General features: G+C 44.6%; 1 protein-coding gene across 1 annotated transcript in view; it reads left to right on the top strand.

Annotated features, from left to right (window-relative positions):
* The window catches only part of SHPRH (SNF2 histone linker PHD RING helicase), a 1609144-nt gene that overhangs the window by 1071187 nt on the left and 519068 nt on the right, over positions 1-18889 (top strand). The window contains exon 23 of the mRNA XM_044068807.1: positions 8943-9044. Coding sequence (XP_043924742.1) covers positions 8943-9044 — 102 coding nt within the window. The remainder of the gene's footprint in view (positions 1-8942; positions 9045-18889) is intronic.

Here is an 18889-nt window from a genome sequence, read left to right as displayed (position 1 = left end):
ATAAAGTGCCCGTGTCCCCGTAAATGAGTTTTGCAATGATATATCCCATAGCTTTTCATATAAGGTCGGAGAGGTTGATTGAGCCTATAATTACTAGTGGCCATAGAATGGTTGCTCTTGTATACAGCAGCCACAGTAACTGTTCTCCTTGCATCAGGCACACACCCTGCGTATAGGCTGAGATTGAGCAACTTAAGAAGAAGTTCAGATAATGCATGCTTGGCAATAATAGTAATGCAACTTTGTGTGTTGTCTGGTCCCATGTAAGTTTTATTCTTGGCTTCTGACATAGATTATAAGACTTGTTCCCAAATGAGGTCTGGGGAACCTAAATGTTCAAGGATATTAGAGGCAGTGATATAGGTAGGATTAATAGCACAAAGTTTTTTTTGCTACTATAGTAACCATATCCTTGGCATCAGAATATATGATGTTATTCTGGATTAGCTCACTGTATTATTGGAATTTATTAATTTTCCTGTCATAACAGAAGAAAGATTCCTTTGGAGTCTGTAGCAACTTTAAAATAACACTGCACGTTATATTTTCTAATAGTGCTTGTAAGTTCCTTGCTGGCTTGTTATAGTTTGGTCTTGAGGTGGGTGGGAGGGATTTCTTACAACGTTTCATTATTTTCCTTGTTTTGTTATAAAGGTTATATGGACATATTTTTTCACACCATCAGCCCCTACCTACCAATCAGCCCATTTATCTTCTTTCATCAGGGTGATGGTGAACTGAAAGTGATTGTCATTTAGACAGCAATTGTTTTTTTTTTTTCTTTAGCCCTATGTTCCCCATAGACGCCTAGCTTACAGAGCCAAAGGGGGACATGCAGTGCAGTGGGCTATCTGTACTGGTCGTCTTTCACATTCACAAGGGGTGTTGCCACCCTGCAGCCACCCGCAAGCATGGGAAAAGGTTCTTGTGGTCTCCACAGGAGAAACTGCACTTCCCTGTGTGTACTGAGAACCCACTACCCTTTTCAGCTCCCTGGAAGGGGTGAGCATGCACCCTCCCCTTTCACACCTCTCCCTGCTTGCCTATATGCTCCAGTGCAGAGACTGTGGATTGAACCCCCATCAACTGGATCGCAGTCAGGGTTACATCCCTGTGTGCCACAGAGCCAGGCTTGTTATGCAGTTTATTAATATTAATACAAGAGTTCTACCAGAGATTTTTATTTCTACATTTCTCATTATATTTAGGCTGGGCAGATGTTCTCTTTTGTTTGCAGCTGTTTAGGTGCTAGGAAATTCTAGGAAAAGTCAGAGGGACATACAGCAGCCCTCTCAGTTGGATCCTTTTATGGGAGATTGTTTTGAATTTTGCTTAGGTCTTTTATAAGCTGATGTAGGTTTGCCTTGGAGAAGTCCCTAAAGGCAATTTTATTTCGTGGTGCGTGGTAGTACTAAGCCCTACAGAAAAGAAAATGGATTTGTGATCAGACTTAACTAGGGATGAGGAGCTGTACGGTGGGTTGCAAGCAGGAACTTGGTTGGTCAGGACTAGACTATCAATATTTAGAGACTGTAGTGGTTACTGTTACAATTTGCTTCAGTGCAATGGTATTAACAATGTCTAGGAAATACTGAACCTGTCAATTTGTACAGATATTAGTGTGTCAAAACAGTGCTTGGGAATTGAAATCCCATAGGATGTGTTTGGTTTGATGTTTGACCCAAACAAGAAAGTCGCACAGAATTCTTTCTGTTCTTGTACAAGGCAAACCCCTTATATTTAACCCCTCAGCAGTGTTCAGGTAATTCCCATGGTTGTTGGGAGACATTGATGGACATCTGTAGCTGTAAATTAAGTAGTAGTGGGATTTGTTAATGGTGATTGATTTGGATCTCTTGAAGCTCCCTATTAGGGTGTAGAGAATACGTCTGCAGAATAACGGGAAGAAAAAGGCATTTTCATCCACTTTCTCCTTTTCCATCATTGTTGCCCTAGATTTTAGCCAAAATAAGGTTAGCTGGTGTTTGCAAAGCTGCCAGTCCTTCTGCTGGGTTATTAAATCTTCTAGGAGCCCCTTGGAAAAAATCCTTCATGCAGAATAATGTAGAAACCACCTCACCCCTGTCTGCTTTGCCTGTCTAATAGCCAGCAAAAAGGCATTTCATTTCCTCCTAGTTTCAAGTGAATAGTCCTCATCTGTACAAATTCTGTTTTCCACCACTATGTACTTCATTTCAGGTCACCATACATGTTATAGAATCTTCTCTTTAAGCTTCTATGTCTAGAAATGAGAAATATTGGTCTCAGTTGTGATAATCACTTCATCCTGCCATACCGTCCTATGGGCCTTTTCTATTTTCACTTCTGCAGCATCTATACCAGTCCATTGGGCAATCATTTTTTTTTAATAAACATGGTATAGTCACCCTCTTCATTCCTATAGGTACTCTGACTATCTTCATGGGTCCATAGAATGTTACAAGTTCAGTGGACCTAGAGCCCTTACAAGCCTAGCCATATCTTTCTCAGGTTGCCCCAATTGTTGGTGTGTAGGTGAGGGGTGTTTGCAGATATAAGGGTCTATGGTAATTAATACCAACTTCCTCTATCCATGAGTGATATGGGCACCACCCCAGGAGTGAATTTGTAGTCACCCATCCATGGATCTAGGTTGTGTTTGAAGAGGGTCAGGGATGGGTTATTTTTCATGTGAACTGAAAGCTTGTTTCAGGGAAGTGGCAGTCTCTGGGAGATGTTTCTATTTCTCCAGCATGACCTGTTCAAGTCAAAGGCTAGGTTAAGATCCCCAGAGCGAATGACTCTCCTACATTTTGATTTAAGAATGTTTAGCATTTCCATCAAGACTGGGTTAGAGACACTCCTGTAAGCCAGGCACAAGTTCACCCCTTAGCAACCTGTAGGAGACAGAATACATTGACAGGGCTTTCAGTCTTTCCGCACAAGACTTCTTTTGTGTACACTGCAATTTCTTGGTGAGAAAACTCTGTGGTCTCTCCAGTTTTGCAGGTGTCTGGTGAGGTACATGCAAAAGAGAGCATTGTACTCAATTATTAGTCTGATGAGGGCTGAGTAAAATGGAATTATAACATCCTTAGATGTAGATGTGATGCCTTTACTTATAAGATGTGTCATACAGGATTTCCTTGCCCCTCTGGATACGTGGTGGTCAAAGTTCACATTGCTATCAACCTAATTACCCAGATCGCATATCATTGGGTCTACACTTAGTGGGGAATGCTGTCTATAATGTAATTAGCAGGGATGTCAGCTTTCACAAAAGTAGTAATAATGCATTTTTTGCATTTAGTTTTAATCTGTGGCTTTGGCACCACTCATTTGCCTTCGTTAACCCAGTCTGCAGTATTGTAACATCGTTGGGCGACTCTTTGATTGCGCCCAATTTGCAATAGTTAACGAACTTGGTCAGCCACAGGCCATGGAAGTTTGCCTGGACTTCTGAGAAATAAATTCCGGTCAGTAAGGGGCCCAGCACAGAATCCTATGGTATGCCACTTGTGACTGGTCTTTTGCTAGAGGTGAGTTTACCCACTTTGACAGTATGTGTCCTTTCAGTGAGCCAGTTGGATATGTATCTGGTAATGTAAGGGTTAATTCCCAATTGGGAGAGTTTCTGTATAATATCCAAGTGGGGGATTGTGTCATATTCCTTGGCTAGGTCAAGATGGGGTGGTGCACACTGTCTTTCCCTCGTCCAGTGCCTTGGTGAATTCTCAAAGAAGTCAAGCATGTTTAACAGGCATAGTCTACCTTTAATGAATCTGAACTGGGTTGGGTCCAGAGCTTGGAAGATTACCCATATCTTTGTTAATAAGGTCCATAATGATTCTTTCCATGGCTTTGCAGATGAAGCTAGTCAAGCTTATGGGTCTGTTATTTCCAGGGTCGGTTGATGGTCCCCCTTTGTACAGAGGGATTACTGTTGCTGTCTTCCATTCTGCCGGAACATAGCCATTTCCAGGCTGTGGTTAAACAGGAATCCAAGTGGGTCTCCTGGGTCATAATGTGTTAAGTTGTTTAAAAGGCAACCTGGAATGTTGTCTGGTCCCATTGATGCTGTGTTTTTGGCCTTGGAGAGTGCCAAGTGACCTGCTCTCTTGAGATAATAGGCTGAGGAATAGTTGCTGGTATACTTTGAGGGATGACTGGAGGGGAAAAGGGAGTGAAGTTTGCTTCAAACCTGACAGCTAGCAGGTTGGCTGTTACCTCTGGTTGAATATGGATGGTGCCATCTACAACCAGTTCAGCACATAGCTGGGTATTCCCTTTTAGATTTCAGATGTAGTTAAAGAATGCCTTGTGATTGTCTATCCTTAGCTTCGAGGCCATTTTTGCTTTGTAATTAGCTTTGGAGGACTTGACAAGATCTCTTATTTGTTTGTTTAAGCTAGAGAGGGATTTCTTCCTCTGCTGAGCCACTTCTCTCTTGTTCTTGGACATTAATTTCTTTCTCTTGTTGTATAGCCTGTTTATACTTGAGGTCCAGCAGGGTGGCTTGTTTTTCTGGCAAGACCTTGGTTTTAATCTGGTAAGGTGTAGCCAATTCTGTAGAACTGCTTAAGTGATTATACAGGGTATTGGTGTACACCTCTGCATAGGAGTTTGTGTTATCTGCATTTGAGGGAGCTTTGAAACTTCTTATATCATCAATTAGTAGGAGGTAATTTAACTTTGAAAAACCTTTAAGCATTTATGAGCATGATTGAGTATATGGTCTTCCTGATTTATGGTCCAGTCTTACCAGGGAGAACATCACATGGGGGTGCAATGCTCTCCCATGTTAGTGAGTATTATGTCCAGGACATTTAAGCCTCTTTTCACCACATGGGTGGTTTAATGCTCTCCCATGTTTATGGGTACTACGTCCAGGACATTGAAGCATATTTTGGGTGTGCTGACAAGCTGTTTCAGAGCATTTCCAGTTACAAAGTCCAAGAACCTCTGAGCCAGCATGTTTATGGTCATGTATGTCTCCCAATCAATGGTAGGATAATTAAATTCACCCATGAGTAAGGTGTTGGGCTGTATAGCAAGTGACTCCAGTAGGTCCAGATATGTGATATGCTTTCACTGTTTCATGGTGGGGGGACCTACAGCTAGCTGTATGCTGTAGGAGGCTTTGCTATAGTTAATCTGACATGGAGTAGCTCAGGAGAGTCATACTGTTTGTCCAGTCTTGAGGTGAACTTATCCTTAATGAAGATGGATACACCTCCTCCTTTCATTCTTTCATGCTTAGTTTGTGGTCTGAACATATGGAAGGCATTGTAGCCCTGCACAACCAGAGTGCTTATTGTGCCTTTGAACCATGTCTTGGTGACTGCACAGACGTCAGCATCTTCCATACTGAGGAGTATTTCCAGGGAGTGTAGTTTCCTGTTTAGACTCGTACCATTTAGCAGCATTACCTTGAGTTTATCTATAGAGGATTTTGTTATGTTGGGAGGTTGGTTATTTTAACACTGCCTAAAACAGGCACAATAGGGGTGGCTAATGCCTTTGCCAGTATCCAAAAGCCTGGAGGAGACAGGTGCAGACCATCTCTGACAAAGCAGCATGGGCTGTCGACTGTGTCTTCCCAGGCTGACAAATATTGGATTCCCTTGGACTGACACCAGAAGCAAAACCAATTTTTAAGTCAATCATTTTTTGTTTGTATTGTGGCACTATCCTTGGGGAAGGTAGAATGCTGCTTAAGCATAGGCTTATACCTGCCTGGAGTTCAAGCATGTCTCTCTTGATATAGTACAGTGAGGTATGTCTCAATTCATTCACCCCCACATGGACTATGATGGAGTCATACCGATACTTGTGGTTGAGTGACTTGAGTGACTGAGTGACGACAGATCCTGACACCTATCAGGCAGCTTAACTGTAACCCGTTCCTGAACCAGCCTGGTGAGTGGAACATCTGTGTGTCTCACAATGGAGTCACTTATGACCAATGTATTAGTTTTTTTGTGATTGTTACACCTTATGGGCATATTTGTTGAGACACTGGTGTGCATGTTGTTATATGCTGTGGTTGTTTTATTTGCGTTGTTATGTGTGGAAGTGGTTTCTATGTGGGAGGCCTCTGATTTTCTGATGTTACTAATGAGTACCTCCTCATATGTGGCTTTATGTGTTGTATCCTTGCTTACTGTTGGACGTCTGTGGGTGTTGACAACCTGTTTGCCATTCAATTTGTCCTTATGTGAGAGTGTTGCCTCCAATTTCATAATGTAACTACTGCTCTCACATAAAGTATTTATTTGTTTAAGGAGTAAGTGATTGTCTGTATACGTGAGACATTACTAATTTGCCTCAGGATGCCATCATCTATTAAGCTGGCCACAGTGATGATGGGAAACTGCCCATCCATGATAGCAAGCTCTTACTGTATGTTTTATTAGTGAAGGAATGGGTTAATTTGACAGGTCTGCGCTGTTAGCACCAAGACCAAAAGAAGGATGTATACTTTGTGTATGCTAAGGATGATCAATAAGGCAACGCTGCTCAGTGTGCAATTGAGTTGCTAGAGCAGTAGAAAAGCTTGGAAGGGTTTCACTGACAGCTGTTTAGGGAAAAACTGAGCTTCTAGTCTTTTGCATCTATGCAGGACACTGCTAACTGCTGCTGCGCGAAGAGAAGCACGGTGCAAACACGAGGCTTAAGTATGTACAAAGAGAAACAAGTTTTAAGCTAACTACCAATCAGGAAAGCACACAATAAGCCATCCACCAGCAATCACCAATTCAGAGAGGTTAAATCAGCACACTTCTGCCACAAGGGTGCAGGAAAAACACTTTCTTAATGGAGAATAGCTGGTTTGGAGCCCAAGTGTAACAAGACCAGGTACAATGTAATGCAGTGCAATTAACTACTTAAAGTAGTAGCAGACAGTGCAGTTTTTTAAACCTGCTAAAGTACAGTCACATTATATAAGATAAATGCAAAAAATTGTGTCTCCCCAAACTAAACAGACCAGGCTACCTCCCAGTGCACTAGATGGAAAATCCACTGGCCTCTTGATGCAGAAACAAGTGCTTGCTAGAGTGTAACAATACACTACTTTTCCAACTGCTAGCTAGATAATTAATTCAGAGCAGGTACATCAGTAGAACAGACAACGAGAGGCAAAATACACTTTTTCAGTACAAGTACAAGGAAAGGCAAATAAATAATTCAAGATATCAATAGCAGTGTAGAAAGGGAGGAGCTTATTAAGCTCAATTGACAGTAGAGTTGTGCAGCTTAAAATCTCCAGGTTTAAAAAGCAGATCAATGAAGGGGAGAGCGGGTTTGGAAAACTATTAGGGAATCACCAGCAGTGCTTTTAGTTTATGTAGGCTTGAAATCTTTTCAGAAAAAGACAGACCCAGAAATTCACTGTGTGTTTAAGTGTCACATAAGAAAAAAATTAACCAATGGAAAAAAAACATGATATGTGCAGCCTAGATAATTTAAGTGTCTGTCTCTCACACAGAATAAAAACACCAGGCCAAGCAGATTTTGTAATACAGAAAAAAAAATGGAGGAGATAAAACAAAAATCAGTTCTACCACTCACCGACAAAAAATATGAGTTTACTTTACTCACTCAACAGGGAATCATCAGCAGTGCTTTAGTTTATGCAGGGTTGAAATCTTTTTTGCATTCTTCCTCCTTGCACGATCTGTCAAATCCACCACTTTGGATAATCTGAGTGAGCTTCTGTGGCTTCTGCCCTGGTGTCCAGCTCTGTTGTTTCCTCCTCCATTACTTGCATCTTTGTGACATGTTGATTCTGTCAGTGGTGGCCAAGTGGTTAGTTTCTTGGAAAGCAGCATAATACATAAGATAAACCCACAGGAATGGGAAAAACAGAACAATAGATAAATAAAACTCACTAGAGTGGGGGGCTTTGCCCCCCCCCCCCAACCTAAATATACTAACTCCTAGATTGCAGTACAGTGGTGAAAAGGCAAAGTTCGTCAGTGGTGGCCAAGTGGTTCGTTTCCCAGAGGTGAAACTTGCCGTTACAGGAGTTCACTGTTTTAAACTTCACTATTAGGCGAGTTGACGTTCCAGTAACTCGAATTTGTGAATGGCAACCACTGTCACAGTGTCTCTGTAATGTCTTTTACCTCAGAGAGGATAACATTTAACTTTATACCATTTCCACTAGACATAACAGCCTTTGTCTATGCTCCACTCTTGTCAGTTATGACAATCAGTAACAGATTTTAATACAACTTTTTGATACCCTATTTTATTACGTTTCCAGGACATTCATAGTTACCGCTCTTCAGATCAACCTGTTATGCCTCTAGAATTACTATAAATCCCCTGGAGGAGAATTTTAAGCAGTGCACTTTACTCTTTGATGAAAGCTGCAGAAGGATTACTACTTCACCCACATACCGTATATTCTTAAGGTATTCATTGTCAGAGAGTACCCTTCTTGGTAGGTCACAAATACCTTCCCAGTTTCCCTTTGTACTTGGATGTCTGTTCATCTAGTCTTGGATCTTGGAGTTCTTCTAAGTTGGGCAAGTGTGTTCTTGTATATTACTTGATAGTGTAGGTCTTAAATCTTCATTGCTTTTCTTGTTTTTCATAAAGTGTGTTCCATTCAGTGGTTGAGGAAGCTGGTGGGCTCAGGCAGTAATCATGGTTCTTATTGTTAGGCTGTGACTTCATGGCAAGTGCCATTATGGGATATGCATGCCTCTTACTAATTTTCATATAAAAATGCCAGTTTGTGATTGGAAGATTGGATCAACTGAATCTTAGGACCCATCAAGGAGAGTCCACTCATCAATTAACTGAAGCAGGTAGGAAGAACATGTGTTGAGTCTGCTGACTACGCTTTTTTCAAAAGATCTGAAGTTGTGTTAGGTACCTATATAACTGTCTTCCTGTTACTTACCTAGTGATCATATGGCAGATATTAAAGCTGACTGTTGCATATTTTCTAGGTGGAACAGACTCGAGTAAAACTATTAAATGACAAAGCTGTGGCTACTTCTCAGCTCCAGAAGAAGCTTGGTCAGCTCCTCTACCTTAGAAACTTGGAGAAGGTACCTTTTTGCTTTATTACATATTTGATGAAATGCTGTATTTTTTATGTTGCTTGGCAGATTACAATGTCTTTTTGATCTTCTTGTTCCACTTTTTAAAAATATTAGCAATATGTGAAGTAAATTTGTTAGACGTTTTGCATTCATGCAGTTTACTTCTTCAGCCCAGCTGTGCTGTTTCAGTCCTTTGTTTTTTCCTTTCATTTTCATTTACTTTAAAGTTAAAACTTCCCATTCGCCCCTACCTTAAATGTTTGAACATTGTGACAGACACATTTTTTTTTTGTCAGGTGTCTTATTAGGCTTTTCACCACTCTTTATGGAAACACATGCTGTTAGACTGATCTTAATTTAATTACATTGCCAAAGAAAACAAAATGTCTGCCTTGGATGCATGATGTTCACCTTAGTATAAATGATACAAGTTTGTTAAGATAACAATCTATCTTAAATCAGTTAACATGTCCTATTGTGTAGATGAACTGCTTAAAAATTCTAAGGATGAAACGATCTTTGCATTGATAACTTTTTCAGAGTTGTCCATTTGTTTGAAGGTCACATTGCCTTTAAACTCCAAACCATTAACTTGTTTCTTATCCATATCAGATTTCCTCTATCTTTTTGTTTCTCTAGAGATAGCAAATAGCTTAGTTAGAATGTAAAATCTTTCTTCATAACTAAAAGGGTATAACCATGTAATCCATTTGCCTACCCTTCTCTGCAACCCTACAATAATTTAGCCTCATTATCTATATATGTCATTTATTACTCAACTCGAGGGAAGTAGAGCTCCCATGTCTGTCAACGAACCATCAGAATATGCCTGCATATTCTGTTGGCATTAGTCACTGCTTTTCAACATTCAATGTTTTGATTTGCATTATTGTAAGCCATACACTGAGTCCTCCTTCTCTCTCACTGACTTCTAAATTAAACATTTAATATATACTGTATTATCATTATGAGTTCCAAAGTACATTACTTTGTTTACTGACACTAAAACCAGCATGGCCTCTCTACCTACCTCTCTTGTGTTTTTTTAAATCTTTCATAGTCTTATTCTGCTTATCCTAAACCACTGTGCACAATACGAGTCATGAGATAACATGTTAAGATTATTTTTAACCCTAAGAGATATCCTGTGTGCACAGAATAGGTCTCTGAAAGGAGCTCAGTAGATTTTCACTACTAGTACTTTTAGTTATGGACACTTTTTTTCTCTCATCTCTATGTACTACTATCTTGCTTTTAGCAAATTTCTTAATCCACCTCATCTTTTTACCTCCATGTGTATGCTTTAATTCAATAATCAATTTACTGTACAGCTCAGACACTCAGATGCCTTCCATTAGGAGGTCTGTATCCAGTGCATTATTAACCCAACTAAAAACAAATATTCATATATGTTGGATATGACTTTGTTTCTGCAAATCTCGGAGCATAGTAGTAGTAGTCCTTCATTTTGGTGATGCAGACTTCATCAGATGCAATTTATGGTTACATATTTCTCTAAGTATACCTTATAAGGAAGGTAGCCCTTTTCTTTGTGCTTCAGTGACATTGGAGTTGATTATATTCAAGGGGGCAGGCAGTTTAACCTGGTCATAAAGTATGGAGGTAATGTGCCTCCAAAGTAGGTAATGTTGTTTGGTGGTTTGTGATACTTTTATATTGACTTGTGAGTAAATCATGTTTTTGCTCCCTCCCTACTTTGGCCTTGTCTGATGGCTCTACTACCTTCATCCAATTGGCTGTTTGTACTGGTGGAATGGGAACTAGGTATTCCTGGACTGAGTGAGAAACATGTCACCCTTTTGTTTCTGCCTGGTAACCAACTTTAACCTCCATTCCCTGGCAGGAGTCAGTTGGCAGACAGCAGGCCATTTTGCTGAACCTTAGAGTCGACATACCATGTCCCCATGGAAGCACCCCCCCCCCCCCCCAGTGGCTTCTATGAACCTGCTTTCATTACTTTACAGGGAAGCATGCCACCACAGGCTATTTTTACATCAGCTACTTAGTGTACAAGCTCAGCTGGCTCAGAACTCTACTGTGTGAATACCTAGATCTGAAGTAGTTAACTTCATTTGATCAGCAACCTGTGGGTTATGGATCCGACACGGATCCGAGCCGGCAGCATACCAAACAAAAAGATCCGAGCTCCAAGCTCCTCCCCCTTACCCATACGACACTGCAACCTCCTTCCAATCCTCAGATCTCGTTTGCCGCGGCTTTGCCAAGCACGGGATTCTTAGAGCTTCAGGCAAGTTTAGCAATATTTTTCTTCAAACTTTTCATTTAGTCTTCTTTACTTGGTGTGTGAGTGTATTTTATTACTTTCCACGGGTGTCCCTTCTACCTAGCCTTTATTTCCCCTTTACTTTTGGTTAGTTTTTCATCCCTTTGTAGGCCCCTATTTTTCCCTCTTTCAGTTGCGCGTGTGTGGCTGTGTGTGTGTGTCTCTGGTATGGCTGAAAGTCACAAAGTGACCTTTTCCAAATGCTCTGAGTGTGGCCATAAGCTGTCGCCAATGGATGGTCACACTCAGTGTGTGATTTGCTTGGGGGTTATGCACCTTTCTTTGGGCTGCCAGATTTGTGCGGCCTTTAACCCACGAGCCTTAAGGGATAGGAGGAACAAGCTGATTCTGGCGGGTCTTCTGCCCACGGAATCAGCTTCTTCCCCTTCCCTCTCGGTAGCGACAGCCATGGCTGCGGCTGCCCAGCCGACTGGCCCTATTCCCCTGTCTGGGGCTCACCCTCCCACCTTGTCTCAGGGAGAATGAGAGGCCAAGAAAGATAAAAAAGAGAGAAGGGAGAGAGAGAAAAAGAGAGAGAGAGAGATAAAGAAGCTGCAAGCGGCAGGCCGAATTGGACCCCTCGGCCCCTCCCGTGAAGGTGGTCTCTTCTCCACTGAGTGTCCAAGCCTTCCTCCCCATGGCTCTGTTCACCACGTTTCTCCCCGGAGCCGGAGGAGGAGACCCGACCAGCCTCGAGGTCGTCGTCGCTTTGGCCCTCCCGGCTGGCTTCGGCGACTTCCTCCAGGTCTACTCGAAGCATTTCGGAGGCAGGTATGGACCGGATGATGCATCGATTCTTGCAAACTCAGCTGCAGATGGGAGTATTGCTGCCCCCCCCCTTGGGGGGGGGGGGTCAGCTCCACTGTTCACCCCGATAGCTCCTTCTCCGATCCACCACCAGATTTCGGAGTCTTCAGATCCTAGAAGCCCCGGAGCCAGGGGGTCGGCGCCGATGGTTATTACTACCTCAACGCCAGCCGTGCCCTTGAGCTTATCGGATCCGCTTTCGGATCCGAGCTCTCAGAGCCGAGAGCTGGGCGTCGGATCCGGGGGGGGTGTGTCTTCAGCTCCTTTGTGGTCGGAGCACACCATCCTCTCAGGTCCGATCGCTTCGGCTCCAGCACCGATCCCCTTGTTGGATCTGAGGGCCCCGGCCTCCTGTCTTAGAGCGTCCGGTTCCCCTTCGGCATTCGACATGGTGGAGAGGGTTCTCCCTGGAGGATCGAGACCCCTCACTCTTTCCTCAGGGTCCGCCCCCACTCCCTCACAGCTCAGTTTGTCCTCCATTATCTAGTCCCCCCAGGGACAGCCTGTGTCATTGATGTCCCATCCAGTTCCCTTGGAGGAACATGAATCTGTGGGTAAGCCCCACTCGGACAGTCACCCCGAGGAGGTTCCTCACAAATGCCTGTGCAAAAAGGAGGCACTTGGAATCCTCCGAGTCCCTCACCAAGGATACCGATTTGGAGGAAGGGGAGGGTTCCCCAAATCATACCCGACGATGTCTTCTCTGGAGATATTATGGAAGTACTTCGCCAAAGGGGGGGTGGTCCACCCAAAAACCCTCCTTGGATGAGTCAGTATTACTGGAGGCATTCGACACAGGCCCATCTACCTCTTGGGTGTTCCCCCAGCCGACCCCCTGGTCGATCTGATTACCACCAGGGTGTAGAAGGAGCCGGACACTGTAGAGCCAATACCTAGAAGGTCTGATAGGGTTCTGAGTTCCCCTGCAGACAGAGCTTCATGGAGCAAGGGTTCCCCGGTTGATGCCATGGTGGTGGTGGTGGCCACCATAAAGGAACTCTCCCAGGAAAGTTCTTCGGTCCATCCCCCTGACAAGGAGTCTCGGGCAATGGATCACATCGGAAAGCGGACTTTTGCTTCGGCTACCTTTTCTATAAGGGCGCTGAATTACTTGGCCCATGTAATCAGACTGCAGTGGGACCTGGTCAAAGAGTACGCTGAGTATCTCCCCAGAGTCCATCTCCAGGAACCAGCGAGGGCAGAAAAAGATGTGGATCCGGAAATCTCAGCAGGAGCGGAACACTCAGGACTCCTTCCCCCCCCAGAGGCAGAGGGGGACAAGGTGGATGCCGGCCCAGAGGCAGAGGGGGACCGAAGAACTTCGGGTCATGGGAACCCTTTTCCTATCGACCCGTGCAGCAGCCCTGAGGGGTTGCCCGACTGCTGTTCTCTGGAGGCAGTTGGGGGGCATTTTTTGAGGCACCTGGCTCAATGGGAGTCCATCATAACAGATTGCTGGGTGCTTCAGATAATATCCAGAGGTTATTCAGTCCCCTTCATCAACAAGCCCCCTTACTCAAGACGCCTCCCAGATGTCCCATCCACTCAAAGGGAGGCCGCGGCTTTGGAAATAAAAAGCTGTTAGAAAAAAGAGCCATCCAGCATGTGCCCCCAGACCAGTCCGGATCAGGCATCTACTCCAGGTTCTTTCTGGTGCCAAAAAAGATGGGGGACTTAAGGCCGATTCTCGACCTGTCAACAATTAACCTTTTCGTTGCCAAGGAGAAATTCCGGATGGTCACAATTCAGTCCATCCTGCCCCTCTTGCAGGAGGAGGACTGGATGTGCTCCATAGACCTCAAGGATTTGTACTACCATATTCTCATGGAAAGACAGTCCAGGAGGTTTCTCCGCTTTCTGCTAGGGGCCAGTCATTACCAGTTCAGGGTCCTACCCTTCGGTCTCACCACAGCCCCCAGGGTGTTCACCAAGGTCATGGCAGTTGTAGCGGCCCACCTGTGGCTCCAGGTCATACAGGTCTTCCCGTACCTAGACGACTGGCTCCTCACTGCCCCCACCAGGCATCTTCTTTCTCTAGCCAGGGATTTCTTCCTCCGGATGTCACCCTGGTTGGGGATAACCATAAATGTCAAGAAGTCTTTCCTCCACCCTGTTCAAGTGTTAGACTTCATAGGGGCCAGGATAGATACCCTCCAGGCCAGGGCCTTCCTAACATCAGACAGACTTCACAGCATGACTCTGCATGTGCTAGCCCTCTTTCAGTCCCCTGCTCCTCCAGCATAATTAGTCCTGAGAGCTTTGGGGTCCATGGCGGCGGCGATCAGTCTGATTCCTTATGCTCGTCTGCACATGAGGGTTCTACAGTGGACATTGCAGGTCCAGTGGTCTGTTCTGCACCACCCTCAAGACTTCCAGATTCCCCTCAGCAGGGTTTGCAGGAATTCCCTCATGTGGTGGCTTCAATCCCGAGCCCTTCGAGAAGGGCGACCTTTTGTTATGTCACCACCCCAGGCCACAGTGACCATGGACGCCTCCCACCTATGGTGGGGGGGGCATTGTGCAGGCAGGACTGTCCAAGGCATGTGGACTCAGACCGAGACCGTGCTACATATAAATGTCCTGGAGATGAAGGCGGTCCTTTTGCCGTTGCAGGCCCTCCATGCCTTTCTTCCTCCAGGGACTGTTGCTGTCCAGTCGGACAATATGTCAGTGGTCTGGTATATCAACACACAGGGGGGAACCAGGTCTTACCCACTTTGTCGAGAAGCCGTAAGAGTTTGGGAATGGGCGATCTCCACCAACCGCTTCCTGTTAGCAATGCACATTCTGGGTCGGTCCAACATACTGGCGGACAAATTGACCAGAACTATCCTCTTTCCTTATGAGTAGTCTCTGAATCCTTGTGTAACGGAACAGATCTTCCTCAAGTGGGATCAGCCTTGCTGCGATCTCTTCGCATCACCTTCCAACGCGAAGTGCAGCGAGTTTTTCGCTCTAATTCCTCCTTTGGGAGAAGACCCCAGAGATGCTCTACTCCATGCTTGGCTGCCCGGTCTTCTTTATGTGTATCCTCCATTTCCGCTTATGACAAAATTTCTGCAGAAAGCTCGCCGATTGGGGAGCAAGATTATCCTCATAGCCCCATTCTAGCCTTGTCAAGTCTGGTTCTCCTGCCTGCGGTCTCATCTCATAGTTCCACTCTGGATCTTGGATCCCATTCCGGATCTGATTTCTCATCCCTCGGGAATGGCTCCACCGAACCTGGATGGTCTCAAGCTCTCAGCTTGGCTGATCCAGTTCCCCTAGTTGCCAGGACTCCCGGTATCTCTTGCCGAGTCAAGTCTATCCTGGTGGCGGCACATAAACCCTCTACCAGGAAGATTTACAGTAGCAAATGGAAACATTTTTCAATATGGGATTCACAAAAGAACTTGGATCCTTTCACCGCTCCTGTTTCAATGGTACTGGAATTTTTGTCTCATATATTTCAGCAAGGGGCCAGCTCGTCTACTGTGAAGGTCCAGCTGGCTGCCATTTCCCATTTTCATATTGAGGACAACTTTGGTTCCCTTGCTGCTGCCAGAATTTGTAAGACCTTTCTAAAAGGAACTTTTCTTTTGAGGCCCCCCCCCCCGTTAGAAATTCATCCCCGCCGTGGGATCTGACCTTAGTTATTCAGGCATTAGTTGTGCCTCCCTTTGAACCTGCAGCTTCCGTTGATCTGAACTTCTTGTCATGGAAGACAACTTTTTTGGTAGCAATTACTTCAGCCAGGACAGTGTCGGAGCTTCAGGCTCTCTGTATCAAACCTCCATACCTTGTGTTTCATAAGGATACGGTATCTCTCAGGACTAACACCTCCTTTCTCCCAAAAGTTGCTTCCGAGACGAACATTAATCAGTCCATTAATTTGCCTGTCTTTTTCCCTAATTTCCAGAACAAAGGAGAATATAAACTTAATTTACTGGATGTTCACAGACAGTTACGTTTTTATTTGCACAGGATGGCTGTCTTTCGTAAATCTGATCAACTTTTTGTCTCCTTTGCTAAGCCTTTTCTAGGGAAACCAGTTTCAAAGGTGACTCTTGCCAGGTGGATTTCGAGTTGTATCTTACAAGCATACAGAGAATCTGGCTTACCAGAACCAATGGGAGTTCATGCTCATTCTACGCGTTCTATGGCAACGTCTGCTGCATTCTGTTCTAGAGTTTCCCTGGGTGACATTTGTTCAGCGGCTACCTGGGCGTCCTCTCACACCTTTATCTCTCATTATAAACTGGATTTGGTGCCTAGAGGAAGGGCTGCCTTTGGCTCTGCAGTGCTCTGGAATATCCTTCCTTAAGGGCCTCTCAAGATTCGGGTAGCTGGGGACTCTGTCCCACAGGTTGCTGATCAAATGAAGTTAACTACTTCAGATAAAGAAGTTAGGTAGTTACCATAACGTTCCATCTAAGTAGGTAAGCTTCATTTGTCAGCAACCGTCCCTCCCTCCTTCCCCCTGACCTTCATGGTTATTTAGCTGAGCTCGAGGTTCGGACTTATGAGCTTTACTTTGTCCTTGAGTCAGATGTCTCAGGCTGTTAGTTTGTTTTGTTATTATGTGCAGGTGGCAAATGCGATCTGAGGATTGGAAGGAGGTTGCAGTGTAGTATGGGTAAGGGGGAGGTGCTTGGAGCTCGGATTTCTTTGCTTGGTATGCTGCCGGCTCGGATCCGTGTCGGATCCGGAACCCACAGGTTGCTGACAAATGAAGTTTACCTACTCAGATGGAACTTTATGGTGAGCACATAAGTTCTTTTTTTTCCACTAAGTATCACCCATGTGGTGAGTCAGAGTGACTTCCCTTCCCCAGGATGGGCGAGTCAGCAGTGGTTGCTCACTCCTTGGCCAGCTCCTACCAGCAGTCGATCTGCTAGTTAAACCTCAGTTGTTAGGACTTTATTCCTCTGCTCTATGGAACTGGTTGCATCACTCATCAAGTTTTGATTCCTTTAAAATACTAGCTATTCACTCTCCAGCCATGACCGGACTAGCTGGTCAAGAGGAGAAGGTCAGCACCTGCACCACACCACATGGAATATATAGCCCTCCAGAATACCCACTGTCACATAAAAACACAAACCACACACCCACCTTCGCGGAAGAACTCAGTAGAAATGTACCCAAACAGTAGAGACCTCCAAGACAGAAATGCACTCAACCACCACAACACAGCACAAATCACAGGATACATAGCTCACCTCCACAATGTGCCTCTCAACCTAATCCTCTAAGGCTAAACACCTTGCCCAATACACTAATCATAGGTGACTCAATAATGAGGCACACAGATGTCCCACTCACTAGGTTGAATAAGGAGAAGGTAACAGGTGTCTATCAGGTGCCAGAATCCAACACATAACACACGTGCTCAGGTCACTCCACAACAAGTACAAGTATGACTCTGTCATTGTCAGTGTGGGTGTGAATGACCTGAGATGCACCTCCCTGGCAACATGAGAAGAGACATGGGGGACCTATCAGATTGTGGCCCAGGCAGGTATGGCAGTAGCCCTGAGCAGAATGTTACCATCACCCTGAATGATACCGCAGTACAAACAAAAAATGATTGACTTAAACAATTGGCTAAGTTTCTGGTGTCATTCTAAAGAGATCCAATATCTGTGTGCTTGGGATGACATGATTGACAGACTTCGATGCTTTGCCAGAGATGTTCTGCATCTGTCACCCCTGGATTTCCGGGTACTGGCTAAGGCTCTTGCCACCCCTGTAGTGCCTTTTTTAGGTGTTTTCCAAAGACCAAGTTACCACCATAACAACTATAAATAAATGCAATCTGAGGGTCATGCTGCTCAACGCTAGAAGTCTAAATCTCAAGATGCACTCGCTCGAAGCACTCCTCAAAATGGAGAACATCGACATTTGTGCTGTAACAGAGACCTGGTTTAAAGCGGCAGAAAGCACCCCTACGCTACCAGGCTATAACTCATTCCACACATTTCGGCCCCAAAACATGGACCGAAGCTCCAAAGGTAGGGGTGTCTCCATATTCATAAAGGATATGCACACCTTCAAACTAGTAGCCCAGCATAATGCATCGGAGATAGGGTACAACTAACATTGGGTAAGACTGCGATCCAGGTTATAACCTGCTGTAGGTCTCCAACCATATCCCTAGATTGTCACTCCATGTTCCTAAGCACCCTGGAATCTGTCAAGGTCCAACCCAACACTCTCATACTAGGAGACTTCAACTACCCCTCTATCAACTGGGAAAACTACTCAAGAACCAATGCCCTGGCCCAACGCTTCCTGGAATTCATCAATTCCAATGCCCTGGACCAGCTCATTCTTACCCCCACTAGAGGAAGCAACATCCTTGACCTGGTTATTACTAACATGGGCAACCGTTGCTCTACACCAATAGTCAATTCCTCCCTGGTTAGATCTGACCACAAACTAATCACCATGGAAATCCACATTTCACTCACATCTGCCGCAAAGGTGTATCCACCATGAAAAACTTCTCCAAAGCTAACTTTGGTCTCCTAAAAACAGAGGGGATTAACTTCAAGGCACCCATATCAATGGAAAATAGATGCATGACTGCCAAATCATACACCAGTGCACTGTACAAACATGTACATAAATGCATGGGACTAGTCATACCCAACAGAACCAGGATGCTCTCCTCCAAAAAAGGAGGTCAGTCTGGTGGTACCTGCCATTAATAAACTCTACAACAGAAGAAAGAAACTGTTACAGAAAAATAGTGAAT

Source organism: Protopterus annectens, chromosome 1.part0 (assembly GCF_019279795.1).
Source record: "Protopterus annectens isolate FY-2018-M chromosome 1.part0, PAN1.0, whole genome shotgun sequence".
Taxonomy (NCBI): Eukaryota; Metazoa; Chordata; order Ceratodontiformes; family Protopteridae; genus Protopterus; species Protopterus annectens.
This window is presented reverse-complemented; position numbering and strand designations above follow the sequence as displayed.